Genomic DNA, 19,773 nt, shown 5'->3' with positions numbered 1-19,773 from the left:
CACTATTTTAGGAATTGTCTTCTGATTTGCCTGAGGTCTATCCCAATTGCTCCTTTCCTTTGACATGTCATATGAAGAGACCTAGTAGCCAGTCATCCGCCAGCTGGAGGACTGATATGAATGCTCATCTGATACCAGTACATAGCAATCTGTATGCTGCGGCAGTACTCGTACTCCGTACTCCTCTAACGATTGTCTTCATCGGCATTTTCAAAAAGAAGAAGGGCCGATAGAAAACCTGACGTAAATGTATGGACTAGTGCAAAGAAGGGAGCTACTTATGCCGCATTGCCGTATCAATAGTGTCATTAGAAGCAAAAGGTTAGCGTATTGTATGTTAGACCGGCCAGTATTGATAATCACTTTCTAAAGCAGTACATTCTAAATATAGCGGGAATTTGTAAGTTGATAAATCGAAAATTGAACTGAAGGTAAGTTGATAGATCAAAAATTGAAGGGAACGAAAATTAGAGAACCAATGCAGCATGGCGGTATGTAATGTGTAGAAGTAAACTTCTTTTCTTTCTGTCCAATTTATTTACAAACGCTACAGATGACCCTCATGGATAACACAGAGTGTAAAGAGTAGTGCTCTTCCACGCCTTCCAAGTAAAATTAGTTTAACATATTGAGTGTTTCTCGTAACTCATACTAGACTTCTGCCGTTAACAGGTACTTGATGTCGCCTTCATACTACGTATAGTTGTTTAACTCATCTCATCTCTGTGCTCACTCAGCCATGCATCAATATAGACGCGATGCTCTGGCCACTTGTGTTTGTCAACCCATTCCTGTATAGCAGAGAAGTCTCTACACTTGTGTCCCTTATTATAATAATAATGGACATAGTCTCTTGTGGCCTGTAGTGTTGTATCTGCGTGGCACATCAACTGCTCGCGGACGTAGTCGATGCAATGCAATGTATGCGGGTCATCCCGCGGAAGTTCTTCCATAGAAAGATGTGACACAATTCTATTGCGAACGCGATGCAAGCAGTGAAGTGCATGATACACGTCAACTTGATACACGCTCAGTTCCGGGTGAGCTGGATGTGGATTTGAAGCGGCAGCTCCTTGTTCTCGCGCCCATGCTGAGTCAACTGCAACAATGCCGTCTTCTGGTTTCAGTATTAACCAACGGGAGCAGTACGTAGCCAGATAGAGGAGTTTTTACCCAGCTGAATGTCGCTCCAAAGCTGAGCATTAGCTTGTGTGTTATTTGCTGACCCTTCAAGTCCGTAAAAGTAGAAGGTAGAGTTGTAATCCCAAAGCTTCCAGTCTGATGTAAAAATTTCAGCGAATGCGCCCTCAGTTACGAGAAGTTACTTACAAGGATCAATCACTGTATGGCTGCCTTGCGGCATCAGAATATTCTTCGCCTTATAACCAAAGACCAGAAATAAAATAAGAAAAATTTGTAAGAGACAGAAGATTTTAAGAAACGACTGCTTTCTTTTTATACAATGTTTGCAACATTGCATAGAAGAGTATGGGGTTTCATACTCATTTGCTGATGAATCGCTCATTTCAATCATTATCTATCGTTTGGTGTTGCCGTATATATAAAACAGAGGGGGAGAAAAGATGAGGAAAGAAAATAAAGGAAAGGTCGGACCTTTGAACGGTTGAAGGTTGCTGGTTATTTCCTAGGCCGGTTTTATAGCTGTAGCTGGCCGCTATAGCTGCTGACTACAAGTCTGATGGCAGCCGAGGGGCCTGCTAGCTATGTCTGTCATATTCAATTATTACTTTTCGGTCAAATTCATGCGTGAAGTATATGAACTGGAGCAGCGATCACTTTGAGGCCCCAAGTCCATAAAGATTGTCAATTCGAAATTATTACTGCGGATATTTGTATTCGGAATAAATAATATGATTAGAGGTGAGGACAAGTAAAGCCTTAGAACTCTGCCATCCCCGACTCAACGTATTGAGCAACGTTCAGTGTTCTTGTCTTCCATCGGTAGTATTGCTGGGTCCACGGGAAAAAGAACGTATTTTGTCCTTTTTCATTCAAGTAATAAAAGGCTGGACCATATTCCAGACTAGTAGCTAGTTTGTTAAGCCCTGCTTGCATAGACGTTGTCCATGCTTCTTCCATGTCTTGACGGGGCTCTAGAGCATAGCAAGCGTTGTTAACCGACTTTTGGTGAATAAGTTGGATGACCTTGCGATTGAAAGCTGACTGCATCTCCAGTCCTTGGATTAAGCTTCCCCAGGGGGTTGTGGTATTAGGCCCATTCACAAAGATGAGATTGGGAAATGCAGATGTCATAGTCCCTGCCGTGATCGTCTAATTAGAGACTTTACTTAGCAACAGGAAGCAGTTTATGTACTCACCGTATAATGCATTGGGAGAGTCTCTCCAGTGCTCGCTAAGAAGTTGACCATTACGGCCGATCGTAGGTATTGCTCCGCCCCAGCCCTGCATTTTGAACCCAGTTCCCCAGATAATAATATCTGCTTCAATATGCGAGTGTTGCTCTTTTGTCTGAGATGCTGTAGATGAGTGTCCATCTACTTCCGGTTCATCGATCTGTAACACAATATCGCTTGTATGCGGCTGTTTGGTGATAATACCAGCATCATCCACAGCAATAATGGGGTTACTAATTACCTCAACATTATTCTTTTGGAGAGTCTCAAAAAATCCTGAGAGTGAGACCAGCGGCCTCTTAGATCCAAATCGTCCAGTAGGAGTCAATTGTTGGAGAAGAATAGGATCAGATACCTGCCTTTTTAAATGCCGACGGCAGTAACGCTCTGTGTTCTTGGCAATCCATGATTCAGGTCGAAACGCGAAATATGCCCAGATTGCAAAGAGATTTGCAACCAGGAATGCGTATAAAGCAAGAACTCCAGGGACCCAGCGAAATACCCATTTAACCGAGGCTGGGTATTTGAAGTTGTTGAACGGATGGCAGTAGGTCATGCTTCGACAGAAGACCTTGACCGATTTGGCTTGTGATTGGATACATGGCAGCACCTGAACAGACGTTGGTCCAGTGCCCACGTATGCAACGGTCTTGCCTGTGAAATCATAATGCATTGGCCACTCCGAGGCATGCCACATGTCGCCCTTGAAACGATCCATCCCAGGAATTTGTGGTGTGGATATCCGGTTATATGTTCCGGCAGCCTGAACCAAGACGCGACAAGTCCAACGTTTGTGCGTCCCAGATCTCCCGTCTAGTACATCCACAACCCATAATGACCGTTCTTCAGACCAAGTCGCCCGTGTAACGCTCTGGTTAAATAGAGTACAGTCGGTAATGTTAAAATATTTTGCAAAGTTTCTATAGTATTGGACAAGCTCTGAGGCTGTGGGGAAAAGATAGTTCCAGTCTGATAAACACAATGATGAGCTTGTGTATTAAGGCAAAGATTTGACATGTTTAGTTCAAATACCTGGATTTCGGTGCCAGCTAACCTGGTAAGTGCAACTGAATACGTCGCAGGCCGCTCCAGGATAAGTTGCAGCTTTCCATACACCACCGTAGTCACTGTTTCGCTCAAGAATTTGTATATCTTGCAGTCGCAGGACTTTCTTTCGCAATAGCTCCGCTGCTTGGATGAGGCCGCCTGCACCAGCGCCAATAATAATGCAAAACTTATGGGCTTCCGGTTCAGAGTCCATGATAATACGATAGCAAAGTGCAATAAGTTCGTTTTTTGTGTTGATATTGTCTCTATGGACCCAGGTACAGCTACGGATAGTGATCTTTATATAGCACCTTTGTTTGAGAAAGTGTTTGGAATCATTTTCTTTCTAGATGCCAAAATATTCCAAAAATAACACGCTCAAAAGTCATTAGACGATAGCTGACGTAGCTGAGCCATCGATTAGTACAAGAATCATCGCAGCCTCAAGAGAGGCGCTTGGAACTCACAAGTAAATGCGAGTTGACATAGGGCTGGCAAATTGTGTGCCTAACTCGTATTTTGCACTTCGCGTCCTGCACCTGATACATAGTTGATCGTATTCGTACTTAGCCTCATTAACGAAAACGACCCGCGAAAGTAAGCTGTGAAAGTTAGCTGTGGGGAAGCCTGCCACGAGACTACGAGTACACAGCCACGCTGTTGCTGCGAAGTGCAGAAAGGACAACGGATAGATTAGTCTTCTTTCCGGAGGCTTTGCAATGAATCGCCGGATACATACATCCCATCGGTCCAAGAGGCCACAAAAGTCCTGGCCATATCGTGGCCTGAGGCAGGTTGAAACATGACTCTCTATTATACTCGCACTACAAGAGATGAAGGTGAAAGCTTCAGGGTTCCACAACCCTTCCAAACTATAAAGGTTAGTAGTGGTTGAAGCGATGCGAATAAGTATTGATAATGTGTGAATTTCAGGTAGATTACGCTAAGTCTTGAACTAATACATGCAAATTGAACAAAATAAAATAAAATTAAATAGACACACCAATGGTGCAATGAGAAAGAAAACAAACTAAGAGCTGGTGCATTGGGGAGGAACGTTAGCGACCTCCGCTGCGCGCGTGTAATTCTTAACCTGGTATTCCAAAATGACCTTTTCATGTAAAGACGCATAAGCAGCTGCTTTAACCTTGGCAACATATTCTGGGTGAGTTGGATACAAAGCATTCAACTTGGAGTCGGAAAATGGGTATGTGTTGCCAGAGAGACCGTTGTTAATACCATTGTACCCGGCTACGGGCACGGCAAGTTCTGGAAGACGGATTCCGCCCTTGGTATTACCATCGGCATCTCGGACGTAGTCCATTACTCCACTTGAGTTCGTGGCCACCTCCATGTAAGGAAATGAAGGAGGATCATAGGTAGGATCACGGATCCAAAGAGAAACGTGGCGATAGATTGCGTCAAGAGTAGGTTGCCAGTTGACGTTGCTGATATTAGTCGTATCTGGAAGAGGAGCAGGTATTTCGTCTACTTCTCGTTGAGGGGCGAGCCAAATCAGGTCTCCGAGGTTGGCATGTGATGCTCCAGTAACTTCCCATTCGCGGAACTTATGTGTGTTTGGCTGTCGAAGATAATTTTGAGCATAGTGCAACGACTCGGTTTCAGAATTTATCATATAGACAGGGACTTTAAGATCGGTTCGGACTTTTGTAAAGACAGTGCGACCATGCTGGCCAGGAGTAGGGTGAGCAGGGACAGGACTGAAATCCGAAGAAGCACCAGCACAGATAGCCGGAATGATGGCATCATATGAGCTATTCAATGGTTGGACACCATTTGTATAACCCAAAACTCGGCTACCGGATTGAGAAGCCCCAACGAGAATGACGTGCTCGGGGATTTGACTTCCAGTGACTTTACCACTGCGTAGAGCACTGGCAGCTTGACTGACAATATCATAGGAAATCGCATCGTCGGGAATGTTCAGCGTGTCATATCGCACTGGGTCCCATTGAATGAGACCTTGGGGATCCGTTGCTCCGCCTTCGATACCAGTAGCTTGAGCGTCAATACTGGCCCATATGTAGCCTGCTTCATAGACCCCTGGAAGATCGGTAGATGTAATATCGAAACCGCCGGAGACGTTGATCCACTCGACGAGAACATCGCCATTGAACCTTTTATGATCTAATGGGCGTCGGACGAGCAAACGGGTTTTGTATGAGGCAGTGCTGTTGTAAGATAGCGTCCAATGGCCATCACTTGTCAAGTTACCGACAACATTGTATCGAACGGCATCCCCGCTGAGAAAAAACTCTTCTTCGACATAGCCTATAGAGGAGATATTTCCAGCATATGCGCTAAAAGGATGGCCTTTGATTCCCCCTGTGATTGGGCCTTGGACTATCGGGGGTTTGTTGGCAGTGGCTGTCATGGCATGAAGGCCGATGAGGAGGCTAACAGAGCTAAGCGTACGGAGCATGGTGTATGTTGGCTTTTCTTTTCTTTTCTTTGTGACTCCAAGTGTCGTTGATAAGTTGAGGAAACCTTCTAGTGAGCTGAGAGTGTCAAGTTTATATATCAGATTACTCGCTTCTTTCTTCCTAAACACGAAGCCATTAGGCCATGGTGTATGGCGGAATCTATCCACTGGAGGCCTGTCGTGCGACTGTCCTAAGAAGGAAATTATCACGACGAATGAAGTTGGAGTTACTTGTCGATCTGCCCCGCCACCAGGAGCTCTAGCGACCAGGACTTCCCGAAGCCATCCTAGGTTAAGTTGAGCTAGATGATTTATCAATAATTAGATAGGAGGCGAACTTGACCAAAAATGTTCAAGGGATGTTTTTGCCAACGCATTGGTGATATACAAAGCAGCGGTCTGGAAATGGTTTTCCAGCCTATGTTGTAAAATCTTTGTCTCTGATATAAGCTAGGCCGTATCTATCGCGGGATGCTAGGTATTGTAACTTATTTGCCCTGTGCCATCTCCGTGAGGTTAATGGAGTTTCCTATGACTTAGGCTTACTTTTGGCCAAATCGCCAGCTTTGGCACTTCTAGAACATGATTTCGTCTTGGCATCTCTGTAACCACTGTACTACCCGGGATAAAGCCTGGTTAGGTTACCTTCACAAAGATATACGATTCAGAGCTCTTGATCAAGCAAGTTCCAGAATGATTAGATTCCATGGCAACCCAATGAGAATGCGCAGAATAGAACATATGATATCCATAGTAGTGTTAAGAAGCGAATTCTTCCGGTTTGCCAGTTCAGCACTACACGTTCCGTCTACTTCCCTATTACTTGTAATTTAAGTATATTTAATGGCGTTGAAGCAGTATCTTCATTTTACTAACTGCGCCTCCTTTAATTAGTCACAGAACTTGCGTCATTTGAGGCTTATCCGTAGTCTACGTCTGGCGAGAAATCTATCGGCTTTATGTCTCTGTTTCCTCATGAGAAAGCTTTTAAAATTTTGCTACTGGATTTATGGATGAATGTCTGTTCAGTTGGCTGTTTTCGTATTAATCCCGACATAGATAACTTCTCTACCCATGTGCAGATGCACTTACACACTGCTACCGGACCGCTTTGGCACATCAATGACAGCATAAAATGTGTGGTGCACCCCTGTTTGGCTTTGATCCTTGGATTCTCCAATTATGTTAGAAGCCTTAACAAATTTTCCACATGTTGATCTTTTGGGCTGGTGGCCAGGGGGTTTGGTCATTCTAGGCCGTGCTTCGATATGCCCTTTCGTGGACTAGCTGTTGTGATTCATTACCGCAATTATAATGCTCAGATGATGTCCTACAGTAATTGTTTTCTAAATTAAAAGAGCACAAATGCCCATTTCCACCATGGCTGTTTTGCAATCGGCGACGCCGTGTTGCTGGAGTTCCCAGCACTTCCTCATTACCCTGAGAACTGTAGAACAATTCCCAAACTTACCGTGATCGGCTAACATTTCTTTCATGCAGCTTTCAAAAGATTGTTGTACCGTTGGCGGTGCCATACATCCTGTGACACATATTGCCCACACAATACCATTCGCAGGACAAGACTTTGGGCGGGTACGAAGTGTTGCAATAGTTCTTGAAACAGCACTTCGTATCTCTGGAAGCTTCGGCAGAGGTCCAGATATGATGGTATGTAACAGTACTAGTGCTGCGAGAGCAAACATACGAGATACCCACAAGGCATTCATATCTTTATCTATAAAACCCTAGACAAAAATGTCAATGTCGTTCCGCCAAAATATGAGAGCGACCAGATTTACCTTTTCATTAATGTCCAATTGTTTGATACCATTTTCGAGGGCACTCTCAATTCGTTGGCCCTTGACTGCTAGGTCGCGAGTACTAAGCAATCCAGTTTTTATACTGTTGTCCTTCCATTGTTTCAGGTTGGCTAAATCACCAATCAATGCCATGATCCAGTTTTGGCAACCCATGACAGCCGCTGTGTCTAATCCAGGAATACTGAGCCATTGACGATAAGGGAGCGCTGGTACCTTGCCGGTTGAGACACACGAGAGGATGTCAAACCATAGGGCCGCAGTGATGAGAAATTGTAGGCCGTCACGGTCTTTGTTTTTCGTGAACTGGAGATGATTGTGTATTTGGTCCTGTTGAGAGTCATCACGACAGTGTCCTGGCGCGAAGATATCTTGTGTTGTGAGCTGGCTCAATGTAGAAGTCAGCGCATTCAAATGCAATTGCCAGTCATGCTCGCCACCTCGAAATACCTACAGAATATTTAGCAGAAATATAGCGTGAGCAAGAGGGAATATACTAACCTCAAATGTAATAAGCATTATGCCGGATGACAAAAACTCCGTCATTTGCGCTGCATCGTTGAATAATTGTTCTTCTTTGCAACTCATAAATGCACAGAGTTCTCTCAATGCTCTGGAGTGGCGGTCAAACGCTATGCATTGTTGGCAATATTCCTCCTCTCGGCCGAGTAATACACTTTGGTGAAGGGAGGACAAACTCAGGATGGCGTGATAAAGGGGGCCTTGTTGGATCAGTAGCGAAAGCAGCCAGCCTCGATTTCCTGACCTAGAGGCGTATGAGTGGTAAGGGAACTGCCAAGAAAATACTTGGTCCAAGTAATGCATCAGCAAACTAGCATCGTGTGAGTCGATCCACGGCATCCGCCTCGGCTCTTCCCTTGCCAACTCTATGTGCGCTGACCGAGTGCTGTTAGCACTTCCGGAACTCGACTCATTGTTTGGTGAGATTGATGCGTAATCTCTGCTGTCTAGCCCAGAATCAGGGAAATTGCTGCCGTGATGCGGGGATATCGATCCACTGAGTCCCCAATCCTGTTCTTCGTGAGGCGGAACTGCCTGCAGCCGTGGTGCAACATCGCGTCGGTTTTGGCGAGCTCTATTCTGAATCCTCCTTAGGCTACGGAAATTCTCCTTGACTGCCTTTTTGATCCTCAGTTTCTCTTTCTCTTCTTCAGCGGCGCCATCCATCCACTCCGGCTTCTGCCCGTAGCCGTGGCATTGGACGTTCCGGTCGGTGCATTCTTTGCATGTGGGGGTTCTCGAATCACATTTCCGGTGTCGAATTCGGCATGTCCAACAGCCCGAGGGGCGAAGGCCCATACTGAGAGAGTGTCTTTTCTATAGACTTTTGTGAAGCGATATGATGTGAGTGAGATGGTAGATACGGGTGACTCCAATGATCAGCTTGAGCAGCTCCGACGGTCGCTTTAGGGGCAGAATGCTCAATGCCGACAGCGGCTTCGGTGACCGGCGATGGCGCGGGGCGGACTGGGTTCAGTAATTGGGGTACACGCTCTGTACCCTTTAGATCTTCTTGCGTACTCACTCGTACGGAGTGTTGGAGAAGGCTTCTTTGGCTCTTCCGCTGTAACAACTCCGCCAACCCCCCCTGCCATGAATTGTATGTCTAATAACTCGCCAATTGTGGTTCAACCTGCTCATCTTTAGTAGCACCCACGTGATAGTGATCCAATGTCCAATGCCAACTGTCAGTGGGATAGCATTGATGCCCAAGTGCCCAAGGCACAGCGAAGAACCCCACCAACGTCTCTGGGATTACCTTATCGAGTGCTGCAAACTTGATATGGTGGAGAGGAGCAGGGATTTTTTACTTCCTTTTTTCACTGTTCATAATACACTCTGCCATTGGCCTCATACCTTGCAATACCACATCAGATTGTGGTAGAACAAGAAGGTGCTGCCAAAATGTTAACCCCTGCACTCAAAAGCATTTACCAAAAGTACAAGGCGGATACAGACTTCGTGGCCGAGTGGTTGGCCGTTACCGCCAAAACCAATGGCTATGAAGTCGCCGCTACCACCTCGACAGCCACTAGGGGCAGGCTCAAAGGAAAAGCTTGAAAATTAGCCAAGGCCGGAACAGCAAAGGCGTCTCAAACGGCAACAGTTGGGGTGTCCTCTGGCAGTCCGGGAAATGGCACAGCTGCCCCCAAATCCACCCACCTTATCAAGATCAAAGACTTTGAGGCCCTGGCAACCTTTGTCTCCAAAGTCAATGATCTCAAGATCCCCAAGGACTTCGTTTTTGCACTTGATCGTGTGATAGTTGGTCAGTCCCTCATTTTATCAGGCCAGAATAGAACTGACAACGGCTACAATAGCGCGAAAAGGATTCGCAGACCGTCTCACCTCCAGTGGGCTGAAAGTAAACTCACTCTCCGAAGGTCGTCATTCTTTCTTCGTTGAGGTACTGGAAAAAGTTCGTCACATCTTGAAACCATTGATAGGAACTACCAAACCCGACAGCGAAGAGACAACCAAAGCGGACATCAAGCCAGGCGGAGTGGCAAAGAATATCTTTAGTGTTTTGGAAGTGTACCACATATCTACAGAGTTCCAAAATGCTCCAGATGTTGTTCCAGCACCTGCCACTGAAGTCAAATATGTTGCAGAACAAGAAGACACCTTTATGGATGTCATTTTTGCATTTACGGCGCTTTTGGATGATTATCATCGCCTCAGGGCCGAGATCAAGTCTCTATGGACCGACTACGTTTCTGGAAACCTTGATCTAGCGGCTGTTTCTGTTGCGACGAACGTGGCCTTTGAAATGGCCCGTAATATAGAAGAGGAAATAGAATCACCGCTCGGCAAAGAAGGAGGCGGTTCCTTTGTTGCTAATCGATACTTTGCGGCCCTATGCACGGTTTTCGGCATTGAAATGAATGCCAAGAAGCAGTCGAGGGATCCTTACAACCTGGATGCATACGATTTAGCGGACATGTGCATGATGAATAGCCTGACACTGCTTGCCAGCTACGTACAATCCACTGGCCGATCTGAAATGCATCTCCAATCTTACAACGGCAGCTTTGGCTGGTACGATGAAACAGTGGGCGACTCTGCGCAGACGCGTCGACAAAAATGGAAGCAAGATATGACGGCAATGCTTGAGTTTATGCCGGACGTGAGCTTTCTGGCTTCGAAAATCGACTGTTCAACTATAGTGGATGAGATTACCCGCGGAATGGCATACTTGGCCAACGACAGGACAAAAGAGCCGCCGTTCTGGCTAGCCTGGGCCACTCAGATCTACCTGGATATTTTGCAGTTTCTTGGCCAGGACTGTGATCGTGGGTATCGGGAAATGCAACAAGAATGTCTCAACATTAAACATTCCCTGCTCGATATTGACGCTTCATCCAAAGAACGATCCAAAGTTCTCCATGCTGCCTGCATATGGGACAATGATCCAATGTGGATGGTTCGTAAACTCATTTCAGACCTCGGTTTGTTTCCAAACGACATTGCACCACCCTTCAAGTGTCTCCGTCGGAACCCTATATATTGCGGTCTTTTAATACACAATATGCGCTCAAATCTACATTCTTCCGGTACGCAGTTTGCTGCAACGCCTGGGGCGCTTCTGGGGGTAACGCAGCTGTATCATGTACTTCGACAGGAGAAGATGCTAGCCGAGGATCTGGAGTGGGAAGACCTGGAGACGCTGCGGAAACTACAGGGCAATCCGTCATTTTTTGTTGGCGACCTACCGACAAATCGTGAAGCTTACTTCAAGAACTACTGCCTTGGCATTGGAACGTCTGTTACCAACTGGGCGCCCAACAGACGGAAAAGCAAGCTCAAAATAAACAGCGCCAACAGACGGAATCTGAAGTATACGGGGTACGTATCGTTATCGACTAACCATCGTCTTGAACATCCTGGGGCACGTCAGCCGTGGTCACCATCCGCGGTCGAGGCGGTTTTAAATGAGGGTGTTCGCAAGCAGTATACGGATAGCAGAGATCATTTCCAAGCTGAATTCAAGGATATCGTGGAAAAAGAAAGAGTAAGTACTTCTTTTACTTCAAGTTGAACCGTTCAATTAGTTTCCCGAGATATAATCTCTGTCAGAATTTTTACTGATACAAAAGCTAGCTTGAACTTGCCAAACTTTTCCCTCCCGGCATCATACGGAAACTTGCCTTAGCTATCCAAAATGAAATTCCGGGTATCTCTTTTAATTATTTCACCATGCACAATGAGGCATGGAATTTCCTTGGAAGGCTACAGGAGGGTTTTGGTCAAGTCCTAGGCCCGAATGTTTTGTCAAAAAATCCAGATGAACTGCCGTTCGCGGCTGGCCTTCCTCTTGCAGCTGCTGCAGGTCAGATGAGTCCTCAGGGGGACAAAAAAGTAGAGAAGTCGGATGTATTAATGCATGTTGCCGCGGATGTCTTGCAACAGTTTCTTCGGGAGGGACAAGGAAGTGTTATAAAAGAGGCTTCGGCCAAAAAGGCTCAGCCGCAAGATGTGGAGAGCCTGGAAATTGGGGACATTGATCCATGGGGAATTGAAAAGCTTCAGAAAGCTTATCGCTTTTAGATGCTGCTCGATTCCTACGACTAGACCGATTATACTCACTGAGCGTATGACGTAGGTGTCATAGCGATGAGATATATATCATGGTTAACCAGTATGCGCGCACATAAACAGGACATACATCATTTCACCACGGCGTATCATTGTAGCTTTCAAGTATTACAATTGTGTTATTCCGACCTTTGGTCCCTAGTTGGCTGATCTGACTACATTATCTTGGTCAAGTCAAAGTCAAACGACAAGGCCAAGGTTTTGGAGTCGTGCCAATTATTATGATGAATCGCAAAATTTTCTCTATAATCATGTATTTTCGTCTTCTATTTTTATTTTTTAGCAATCAGTTATTTGTCTAGTTATCAGCATCTCGCAGCGCCTTTGAAATCGCATCCATTCCACCAAGAAGTTCCTCCCTTGTCGGCCAGCCAAAACCCAAGCGAAAATGCGTATCAGGCATCTCAAACCAGTGTCCAGGGCCAACGTATGTCTTGTACTTCTTCAACAATCTGTCATAGAATGCATCCGTGCCGCCTACCGGCTGTTTCTTCATGCGAGGGAAGCAAACCACGCCGCCCACTGGCTCCACCCACTCCAAGAGTTCCTCTTTTTCAATCCATGACCGAACCATCTGCAGGCGAATTGCCATCTCCTCATTTGTAGCATAAAGAATGGTTTCTCTTTTCAAGAGCAGCTGCGTCGCAATCCATTCGTTAATAACGCTGCCACTGATGCTTATCTGCTCCTTGGCGGCCAAAAAGGTCTCCTGAAGCTTCTTATTCTGGGTTATGACCCAGCCAAGTCGAATTCCTGGCACGCCGTATGATTTCGATAGAGAGCAGACGCTCAAGACATGGTCACCGAGTGAGGCTGCGACGGGGAGTTGCCGGCCGTACTTGACGTCTCTGTAAGTCTCGTCAACCAGAAGTAAACAGTTTTTCTGCTTGGTGATGACAACAAGGCGATCTAGAGATTCCCTAGACAGCAGCGTCCCGGTTGGGTTATGCGGGCAAGTGATGGAGACAATCTTGGTCTTTGGTGTGATTGCTTGTTCGATGAAAGAGAGATCTGGTTCGAAGCTTGATTCAAACTTAAGATCCACAAAGGTGATGTCGCAGCCAATTGCCCTCGGTGTTTCCAGATTGGTTGCATAATTTGGTCGAACCACAACAATATGACTTTGTGCAGACAGCTGAGATGTTGAGATAATAAAGAGAGCTCCGGCCGCACCACCAGTTATGAGAACATCATCCGCGCTCAGGCCAGCGTCGGCAGCAATGGCTGCTCGCAGCTCGGTACTCCCCTTATGTTCATTATAGAGGAGAGTAAGGTTGGGAATGGTTAGTCCAAGAGAGCCTAAGGACTGGTCCGCGATGGAGCTCTCAGAGAGGTTGAACCTGATCTTATCGTAGCCATATTCCTCTGGCGATTCAATCTCAATTGGCATCCGTGCATACTTCATCCTGGGATAAGGTTGATATGTGTCACCACAACAAAGGCTAGAGAAGCAATGGAGGATGGGAGAGCTGAAGGCGTGTAAGGTCGGATATGTCGAATCTGCCCATCAATATATATGGTACGGCGCCGGGATAGTTACTTATATGTCAAGGCAGCCGACTGGGAGTTTTCATCACTCAGCTAGCGCGGGATTCCATCGACCATGCATGTAGAAATGAAGAAGCGGGTCGACTTTCCTTACTAGCCATACCTATGAGATGAGAATCTGCGGCAATTCATTGTGTTAATTGGCAACTATTTGCTTAGCATTCGGCTTCAATCGCATAAATGTGGCATGGCAAGCCTGTGTCTCCATGGCATGCGGTCGTGGCGCGCGGGGTAAGTCTGGCTGCATTCATCACTCTGTATCAGTAAGTTCTCGTCCTACGCCGTAGCAGATACTATGGAGACAATTTGTTAACTACGGCACTGAGTAATGAATTAATGTCTGTTAGAAAGTGTGGAGTATCGGCGCTCGAGTCCATCAACGATGTATCAGCTCTGCACCGAGCTCCGATTGCTGGGCGCGCATCTGAATCTCCCATTCCGCAGCCCAAACCACAAGTTGCCACCACAACAGATTAGAGGCGGCTTTAGTGAACAATACAGTGGTTCGGCTATCAAACTGTCACTAGAATTAATAGGCTAGTCAGGACAGTGAGGCGCCGCCCGGCTTATGTGAATGTGCCAATGGCCTGAGCCGTCGAAGACCGGTTGGCGCAAGCCACGCAAGAATTGGAACAGTAATAAAGCCAGACTTTGTCCAACAGGAAAGTCGAGCCGATCAGGTGGGACTTGGGAGAAATCTACCCACCAACTTCGCCCAATTATGTTTACAGAACCTCCCCACGGCTTCGGCTCGACTTTCCATTCCCAGCGTCAATATGGGAGATGGTAGTGTCTGTTCCACTCCTTAATAGCCGGTCTCCTACGAACTTTGGCTTATGAGATGCATCTCCTATATCGCAACAGCTTAATGACACCGGCCGATAATTCGCAAAGGAGCAATGCATCCCAAAAAGGCCGCCGGAGCCTTCTGGGCTGCCTTACATGCCGCGCACGGCACGTTAAGTGCACGCTGGAGCAACCCGCATGCAGTAATTGTCTAAGATTATCCATCATGTGCGACGGATACAGGCCCCAGCTTAAGTGGTTGGTCTATGGCAGCCAGGATGGGGAAAATGTCGTTATCCTCCATGGAAACGAGCGGACCGCCAACAAGAGCGTGAGCAGAAGAGAAATTTTTAGCTGTAAGCATGATATCTGTTTCCCTTAGAGTTACGTCAATCATGCCATTGCTTCACGCGTGCCAATCTCATAATACTTTCTAATTCGCTGAATCTGCAGTGTCCGAAAGGAGATGCATGTCGCAGAGTTTAATCGATAGCGTGAGAGAGGATCGCTATACAGATGTCATTCAGTCCATAGATGTGATATTAAAGGATCTGGAGAGACAATCATTTCTGTATATATCGTCAAGAGATGGCCGAAAGCACAAAAGTGCTTCAGGTCGGTTCTGCGGCCCATTTGGTGTACTTCAACTTGAGAGTAGTTCATAGCCAGATCTCTCAGGGACAGCCATGATTTAGAGAGAGTAAGGATGGAGATAAATAATTCGGCTTGTTATATAGTTAAAAGTCTTGTATATGTTGTATTAAATACAGATTATCACGCCCGTACTTTTAACTCAACTGCGAATCCGTATATCGCGTTTAGCCTAGGAAAGTAAGATATCTGATGGAGATTGGCATTTTCATCACCCACCTACTTCAAGTAACATATTCCGTTGTTGATGTACATTAGACTTAGTACTTTTAACAACCCTCGAGCTGGGGTTTGGTCAATTAAACGCAGAAACTAGATAAAGAGCAGATACCAATTGCACTCAAATGCATACTCATGTTACATAATAGCACTTAGTCTGCATTTATGTGTTTTGTAACCTTCAAGGATACCTCTTGCATGATATTTCTCGCTCGTAACATTTCATACTCAGCCCGTTGGGCTCGAACATTGCCAGCCTACCAAACTCGGCGAATCGATGTACCCTTCGACTAGAGTCTTGAAGCCTGCATAGAGCCCTAGGACGCAGGTCACCAGGGAGCCCACATAGATCACTCCATCAAATATGTTCCACCACAGTTCCTTTTTCAATCCCCGAACCCAGCGCTTAAGGCCGTGATCTACCCGCTCCACTCGGCGATGTAGAGGATCATAAACCTCTTCCGGCAAAGCTGAGTCCCTTTGAGCTCTGAACCCAAGTGCCAAGAAAACAGGAAAGGTATATGTGAATTGCAGAAGCGCTCCAGCTCCAACGAGAACCGTCCAAGATGTTATTTGTGGTACAGACAATGCGACAACCCAGGCAAGCATCCAGTAGACAGGAACAAAAAAGGCCCAGATCCACTTTCCGGATGCACTGTTCAGATCAGGGATCCTAAAGAAGTGGCGGCCAACACTGTTGTATAAGACTTTCATACCAATGTTGGCATATAGAACTGCGGCGATGACGTTGGTCAATAGTTCAATTGCGTTGCAGACGGTTTGCCAATTGTATGGAGAAATTCCCTGATAGGAATTGATGTATGCGTACTGTCCCTGCCTGTTGTATCGTTAGCATATGTGAAGAATGAAGAAGGTGAAAACGTCTCACATCACGTAGCAGTAAATACCATACACCATGTAACATAAGAAGATGAGAAGATCAGCACATAGGAGACCTTTCCAAAAGTCCATCGGTCGTCGCATTTCAGCCATTAACTCGACAAACATGGTCGCACCACCAAACGAGAATACGGCATTCATCAAGCCGTTCACATTATCCACTAATGTGAGTCCTGGTGGTGCAGTAATGGAAACCGAAACGGGATCGGGAGCTTGAATATTGAATTCGGGGTGAGTTGTAGCATAGAGAATGTAGTTTGGCGGACTATGAGCCATGACGCCCATTCTATAGATAGGTAAGTAAAATTACGACAGAGGTAATAAGATCATCAAAGAGACAGCAGACTTACGTTGCGAAGATCACAAACAAGTTCAGAAACACACTCACGGACCCTACCCAGCCCAAGTTTTTGAGAGTTCGGATCTGTCCTATAACGCAACCAGCCAGCGCGCTGATCAAAACAGATATTATGAAGCATAATTTGTTTTGTGACAACTGACTTATGGACTGGCCATTTGTGATCATGATAACCATGACGGTGAGAAAGAACTGAAATGACTGCAAAATATTGCACACATGCTGAAACCACGGTCCGTATATACGCAAAGCCAGGTCGCTGTACCCTCTTAGGGGGTGTTCGTCGCTGTCAAGTTGGAGAAATAAGCGCCACAGCAAAAATCCGCTGTATCCGGCTAAAGCACCAAAGACAGTGTACAGGACAACGCCTGGAGCAAGGCCCATTTGGGAGAAGGCGTAGCCAGTCGAAAAAGGTCCCAGCACATCAGTTGTAATCAAGTAGAAGATGGATACCCTAAGAATCATTAGCAATGACTTTTGTTGTAGTCGAGTATCGTGTAGTTGCTATCCGACTTACCATGTAGCAGTTCTGGCCGCCCTAGAAGCCTGGGTCCATTCGCCCTCAGAAATATCTAGTGGTGCAAATGCTTCGGGTGTAGATTTCTTCTTTGATTCGACCCGCGATAAATGCTCCACCTCTCCGCAATTGAGGGGAGCCATGGCTCCCCGGGATTCTTTTACAGACCTGCCAAAGGCATCTCCACCAGAACTGGTAGCATTAGTAGATGCTGTGATATGCCCAGGTTGTGAAGTGCTGCTCAACTCCCGAGCGCGAGAAAGTTTGGCGAAATATATAAACTCTTCAATGGGGATTTCGGAATCTTTCATGTACAATATGTTGCCAGCTTGAAGATTCTCGCTGTCTTTGCGCATTTCTGCGACGCTGGGGCCGTCATCCAGAACTGCAATGTCATCCTGATGTATCATCATGATATGCAGGCCGGATCAAAGAGATAAAGATGTTAACTATATGGATGGAAGAAACGGACAAGTTTGTCTACTACAAGAACATACGCATACCGTAAGGGTCCACCCGATATATATATTTAATGAACATCAGGAGATGCGCCCGCGAACCGTACGTCGATGTCAGGCTCGCACCTAAACGCCGTTAGCTTGGAATCACCAAACTGGTGGCTTGAAGCCCAGAAGCTACCTATCTTGATATCCATCAAGCCTGCTACGGTCTTATTTCTCCACCACAATCTAGCGTGGTCTGGCATCGGAATTGGCGTTATCATGCCGTCACTAGCGCAGCTCGACTTGGGTGTTGGCGATGTCGGCAGCGGCGCGACGAGTCTTGATTGCCCCCTGTCTGTCTTACACGAAACAAGTCCTATTTCGGCCTCGGTCTTCACAAAGGTATACTATTAAACTTGCGGCTAGAAACGGGGGACAAGTAGCTGTGATAAGGGGTAGTTGGAGGAGGTTTAAAAGAACCCCTGCCACCCAGTGTCTATCATTATAAGTTTAGATGGTGAGTGAGCTTAGACAATATCTAAAATAGCCGGACGAACCAGCTCATCATGATGGATAGTCACAATCTCCCATCATGGAAGTCTATGCCGGCTGTCCCGGGAATGCCACACGGATGTGCTTGGGGACTCTTTGACCGGAACAGTGTCAAGGATGAAGTGGGAACCATCAATCTCCTCCAGCCATCTACCATTGTGAATGCATCCAAAGAAATCAAGACAGGAAAATCCGTTGTTCTCAAGTAAGATATAGTTTTACCCGCTTTCAAGACATTCAACAAGCTAATAATGAGTTACATAGTTGGCCTCTTGATAGAGTTCACGAACCCAGCTTTGACCGTCCGAATTTGCACGTCACAGTCAAGGACTGGAAAAAGGAGGGAGGCCCTTGGTATTGCTATGATGACGAAATCAAACTGAACACTCAGTCCGGAAGCCAGTGGGACGGATTACGTAGGTCATTTGGATGGACGAGCTACTAAGGAATGCCACTGACACCATGATAGGCCATTGGGGTCATTCTGTTACTGGCATGTACTATAACGGTATTCTACATGAATCAGTCCTTGAAACATCGCACCTTGGAGTCGATCGTTAGTTTCATATACATAATATCAAGTCCTATCCCTTTTTCAACCCAGGTATGCTAATAAACACTCTCATATCAGATTGGAGCAAGCGTGGAGGCATAGTTGGACGTGGTGTTCTCCTCGACTATGTAGCCTTTGCTGCTCGGCATAATATCGAGTATGATCCTGTGTCAAGACACTGCATTACTCTCTCGCATATCCTGAAGATGGCCGAAGAGCAAAGCGTGACGTTTCAGCCCGGCGATATTCTAATTTTTCGGACTGGATGGGTTAAGTGGTATGAGGAACATACCGAGGAAGAAAGACGATCCAAGATAAAGAATGGAAATGATCATGTCGGCATTGAAGGCAATGAGGAGATGTTTGTGTGGATATGGGATAATCACTTTGCAGCCTTGGCGAGTGACACAGTTGGAGTCGAGGCATGGCCTCCTACGTTCCCATGGTGTAGGTGCTTCAACCCCCAATAGACTTACACAAGCTAACATTTGAATAGGTCTTCATGACTACGCAATTTCTATGTGGGGGATGCCCCTCGGAGAACTATGGGATTTGGAAGCATTGGCTACAGCATGTGAAGAGGAGAACAGATGGACTTTCTTCTTTACCAGCGCACCACTAAACAATCCTGGTGGAATCGCTAGTCCGCCCAACGCGGTTGCCGTCTTTTAAAAGTGATGGCGAAATTATCCGTTTGTCGAAAGTATATAGATCAATAGTAAAATTTTGCTTTTGTTTATGGAACGACTATTGAGAATGTTCACAATGTGTATCAAAGGCCCAGTATGTGACACAGTACCCATAGGTAGTCTGAGCCTTACAGCTCGCTGCCCATAATAACTCTGGAACCCCCACCACTTACTGCATCGCAAGGTAGATTCTTGACCATGGATGGCAAACTGCACTACAACATGGGCTATGTAGTTGAGCCGAGCGCCGAGCGCCGA

General features: G+C 46.2%; 7 protein-coding genes across 7 annotated transcripts; 2 read left to right on the top strand and 5 right to left on the bottom strand.

The window, feature by feature from the left end:
• Positions 1–1,899: 1,899 nt before the first annotated feature.
• T069G_11513 (flavin-binding monooxygenase-like domain-containing protein) lies at positions 1,900–3,636 on the bottom strand (the record flags this gene model as incomplete). Its single annotated transcript, XM_056178718.1, has 4 exons — positions 1,900–2,279; positions 2,340–2,535; positions 2,617–3,344; positions 3,408–3,636. The coding sequence occupies 4 exons, from the start codon at positions 3,634–3,636 to the stop codon at positions 1,900–1,902; spliced, it is 1,533 nt and encodes a 510-aa protein (XP_056023592.1).
• An 816-nt stretch (positions 3,637–4,452) lies between these two features.
• T069G_11512 (uncharacterized protein) lies at positions 4,453–5,865 on the bottom strand (the record flags this gene model as incomplete). Its single annotated transcript, XM_056178717.1, has 1 exon — positions 4,453–5,865. The coding sequence occupies one exon, from the start codon at positions 5,863–5,865 to the stop codon at positions 4,453–4,455; it is 1,413 nt and encodes a 470-aa protein (XP_056023591.1).
• A 1,346-nt stretch (positions 5,866–7,211) lies between these two features.
• T069G_11511 (fungal specific transcription factor domain-containing protein) lies at positions 7,212–8,201 on the bottom strand (the record flags this gene model as incomplete). Its single annotated transcript, XM_056178716.1, has 3 exons — positions 7,212–7,610; positions 7,665–8,132; positions 8,184–8,201. The coding sequence occupies 3 exons, from the start codon at positions 8,199–8,201 to the stop codon at positions 7,212–7,214; spliced, it is 885 nt and encodes a 294-aa protein (XP_056023590.1).
• A 1,407-nt stretch (positions 8,202–9,608) lies between these two features.
• T069G_11510 (uncharacterized protein) lies at positions 9,609–12,251 on the top strand (the record flags this gene model as incomplete). Its single annotated transcript, XM_056178715.1, has 4 exons — positions 9,609–9,710; positions 9,777–9,972; positions 10,025–11,715; positions 11,805–12,251. 4 exons carry the CDS (start codon positions 9,609–9,611, stop codon positions 12,249–12,251), a joined length of 2,436 nt encoding a protein of 811 aa, XP_056023589.1.
• A 346-nt stretch (positions 12,252–12,597) lies between these two features.
• On the bottom strand, positions 12,598–13,704 carry T069G_11509 (aminotransferase class I and II domain-containing protein; the record flags this gene model as incomplete). The annotated part of the gene is made up of 1 exon (XM_056178714.1): positions 12,598–13,704. One exon carries the CDS (start codon positions 13,702–13,704, stop codon positions 12,598–12,600), a length of 1,107 nt encoding a protein of 368 aa, XP_056023588.1.
• Positions 13,705–15,731: 2,027 nt separating this feature from the next.
• Positions 15,732–17,691, bottom strand: T069G_11508 (transmembrane amino acid transporter protein domain-containing protein; the record flags this gene model as incomplete). The annotated part of the gene is made up of 5 exons (XM_056178713.1): positions 15,732–16,341; positions 16,393–16,689; positions 16,754–16,832; positions 16,905–17,215; positions 17,279–17,691. The coding sequence occupies 5 exons, from the start codon at positions 17,689–17,691 to the stop codon at positions 15,732–15,734; spliced, it is 1,710 nt and encodes a 569-aa protein (XP_056023587.1).
• A 596-nt stretch (positions 17,692–18,287) lies between these two features.
• On the top strand, positions 18,288–19,498 carry T069G_11507 (putative cyclase domain-containing protein; the record flags this gene model as incomplete). Its single annotated transcript, XM_056178712.1, has 5 exons — positions 18,288–18,478; positions 18,538–18,689; positions 18,743–18,829; positions 18,905–19,273; positions 19,323–19,498. 5 exons carry the CDS (start codon positions 18,288–18,290, stop codon positions 19,496–19,498), a joined length of 975 nt encoding a protein of 324 aa, XP_056023586.1.
• Between the last annotated feature and the right edge of the window lie 275 nt (positions 19,499–19,773).

Source organism: Trichoderma breve (assembly GCF_028502605.1).
Source record: "Trichoderma breve strain T069 chromosome 7 map unlocalized scaffold00008, whole genome shotgun sequence".
Taxonomy (NCBI): Eukaryota; Fungi; Ascomycota; class Sordariomycetes; order Hypocreales; family Hypocreaceae; genus Trichoderma; species Trichoderma breve.
This window is presented reverse-complemented; position numbering and strand designations above follow the sequence as displayed.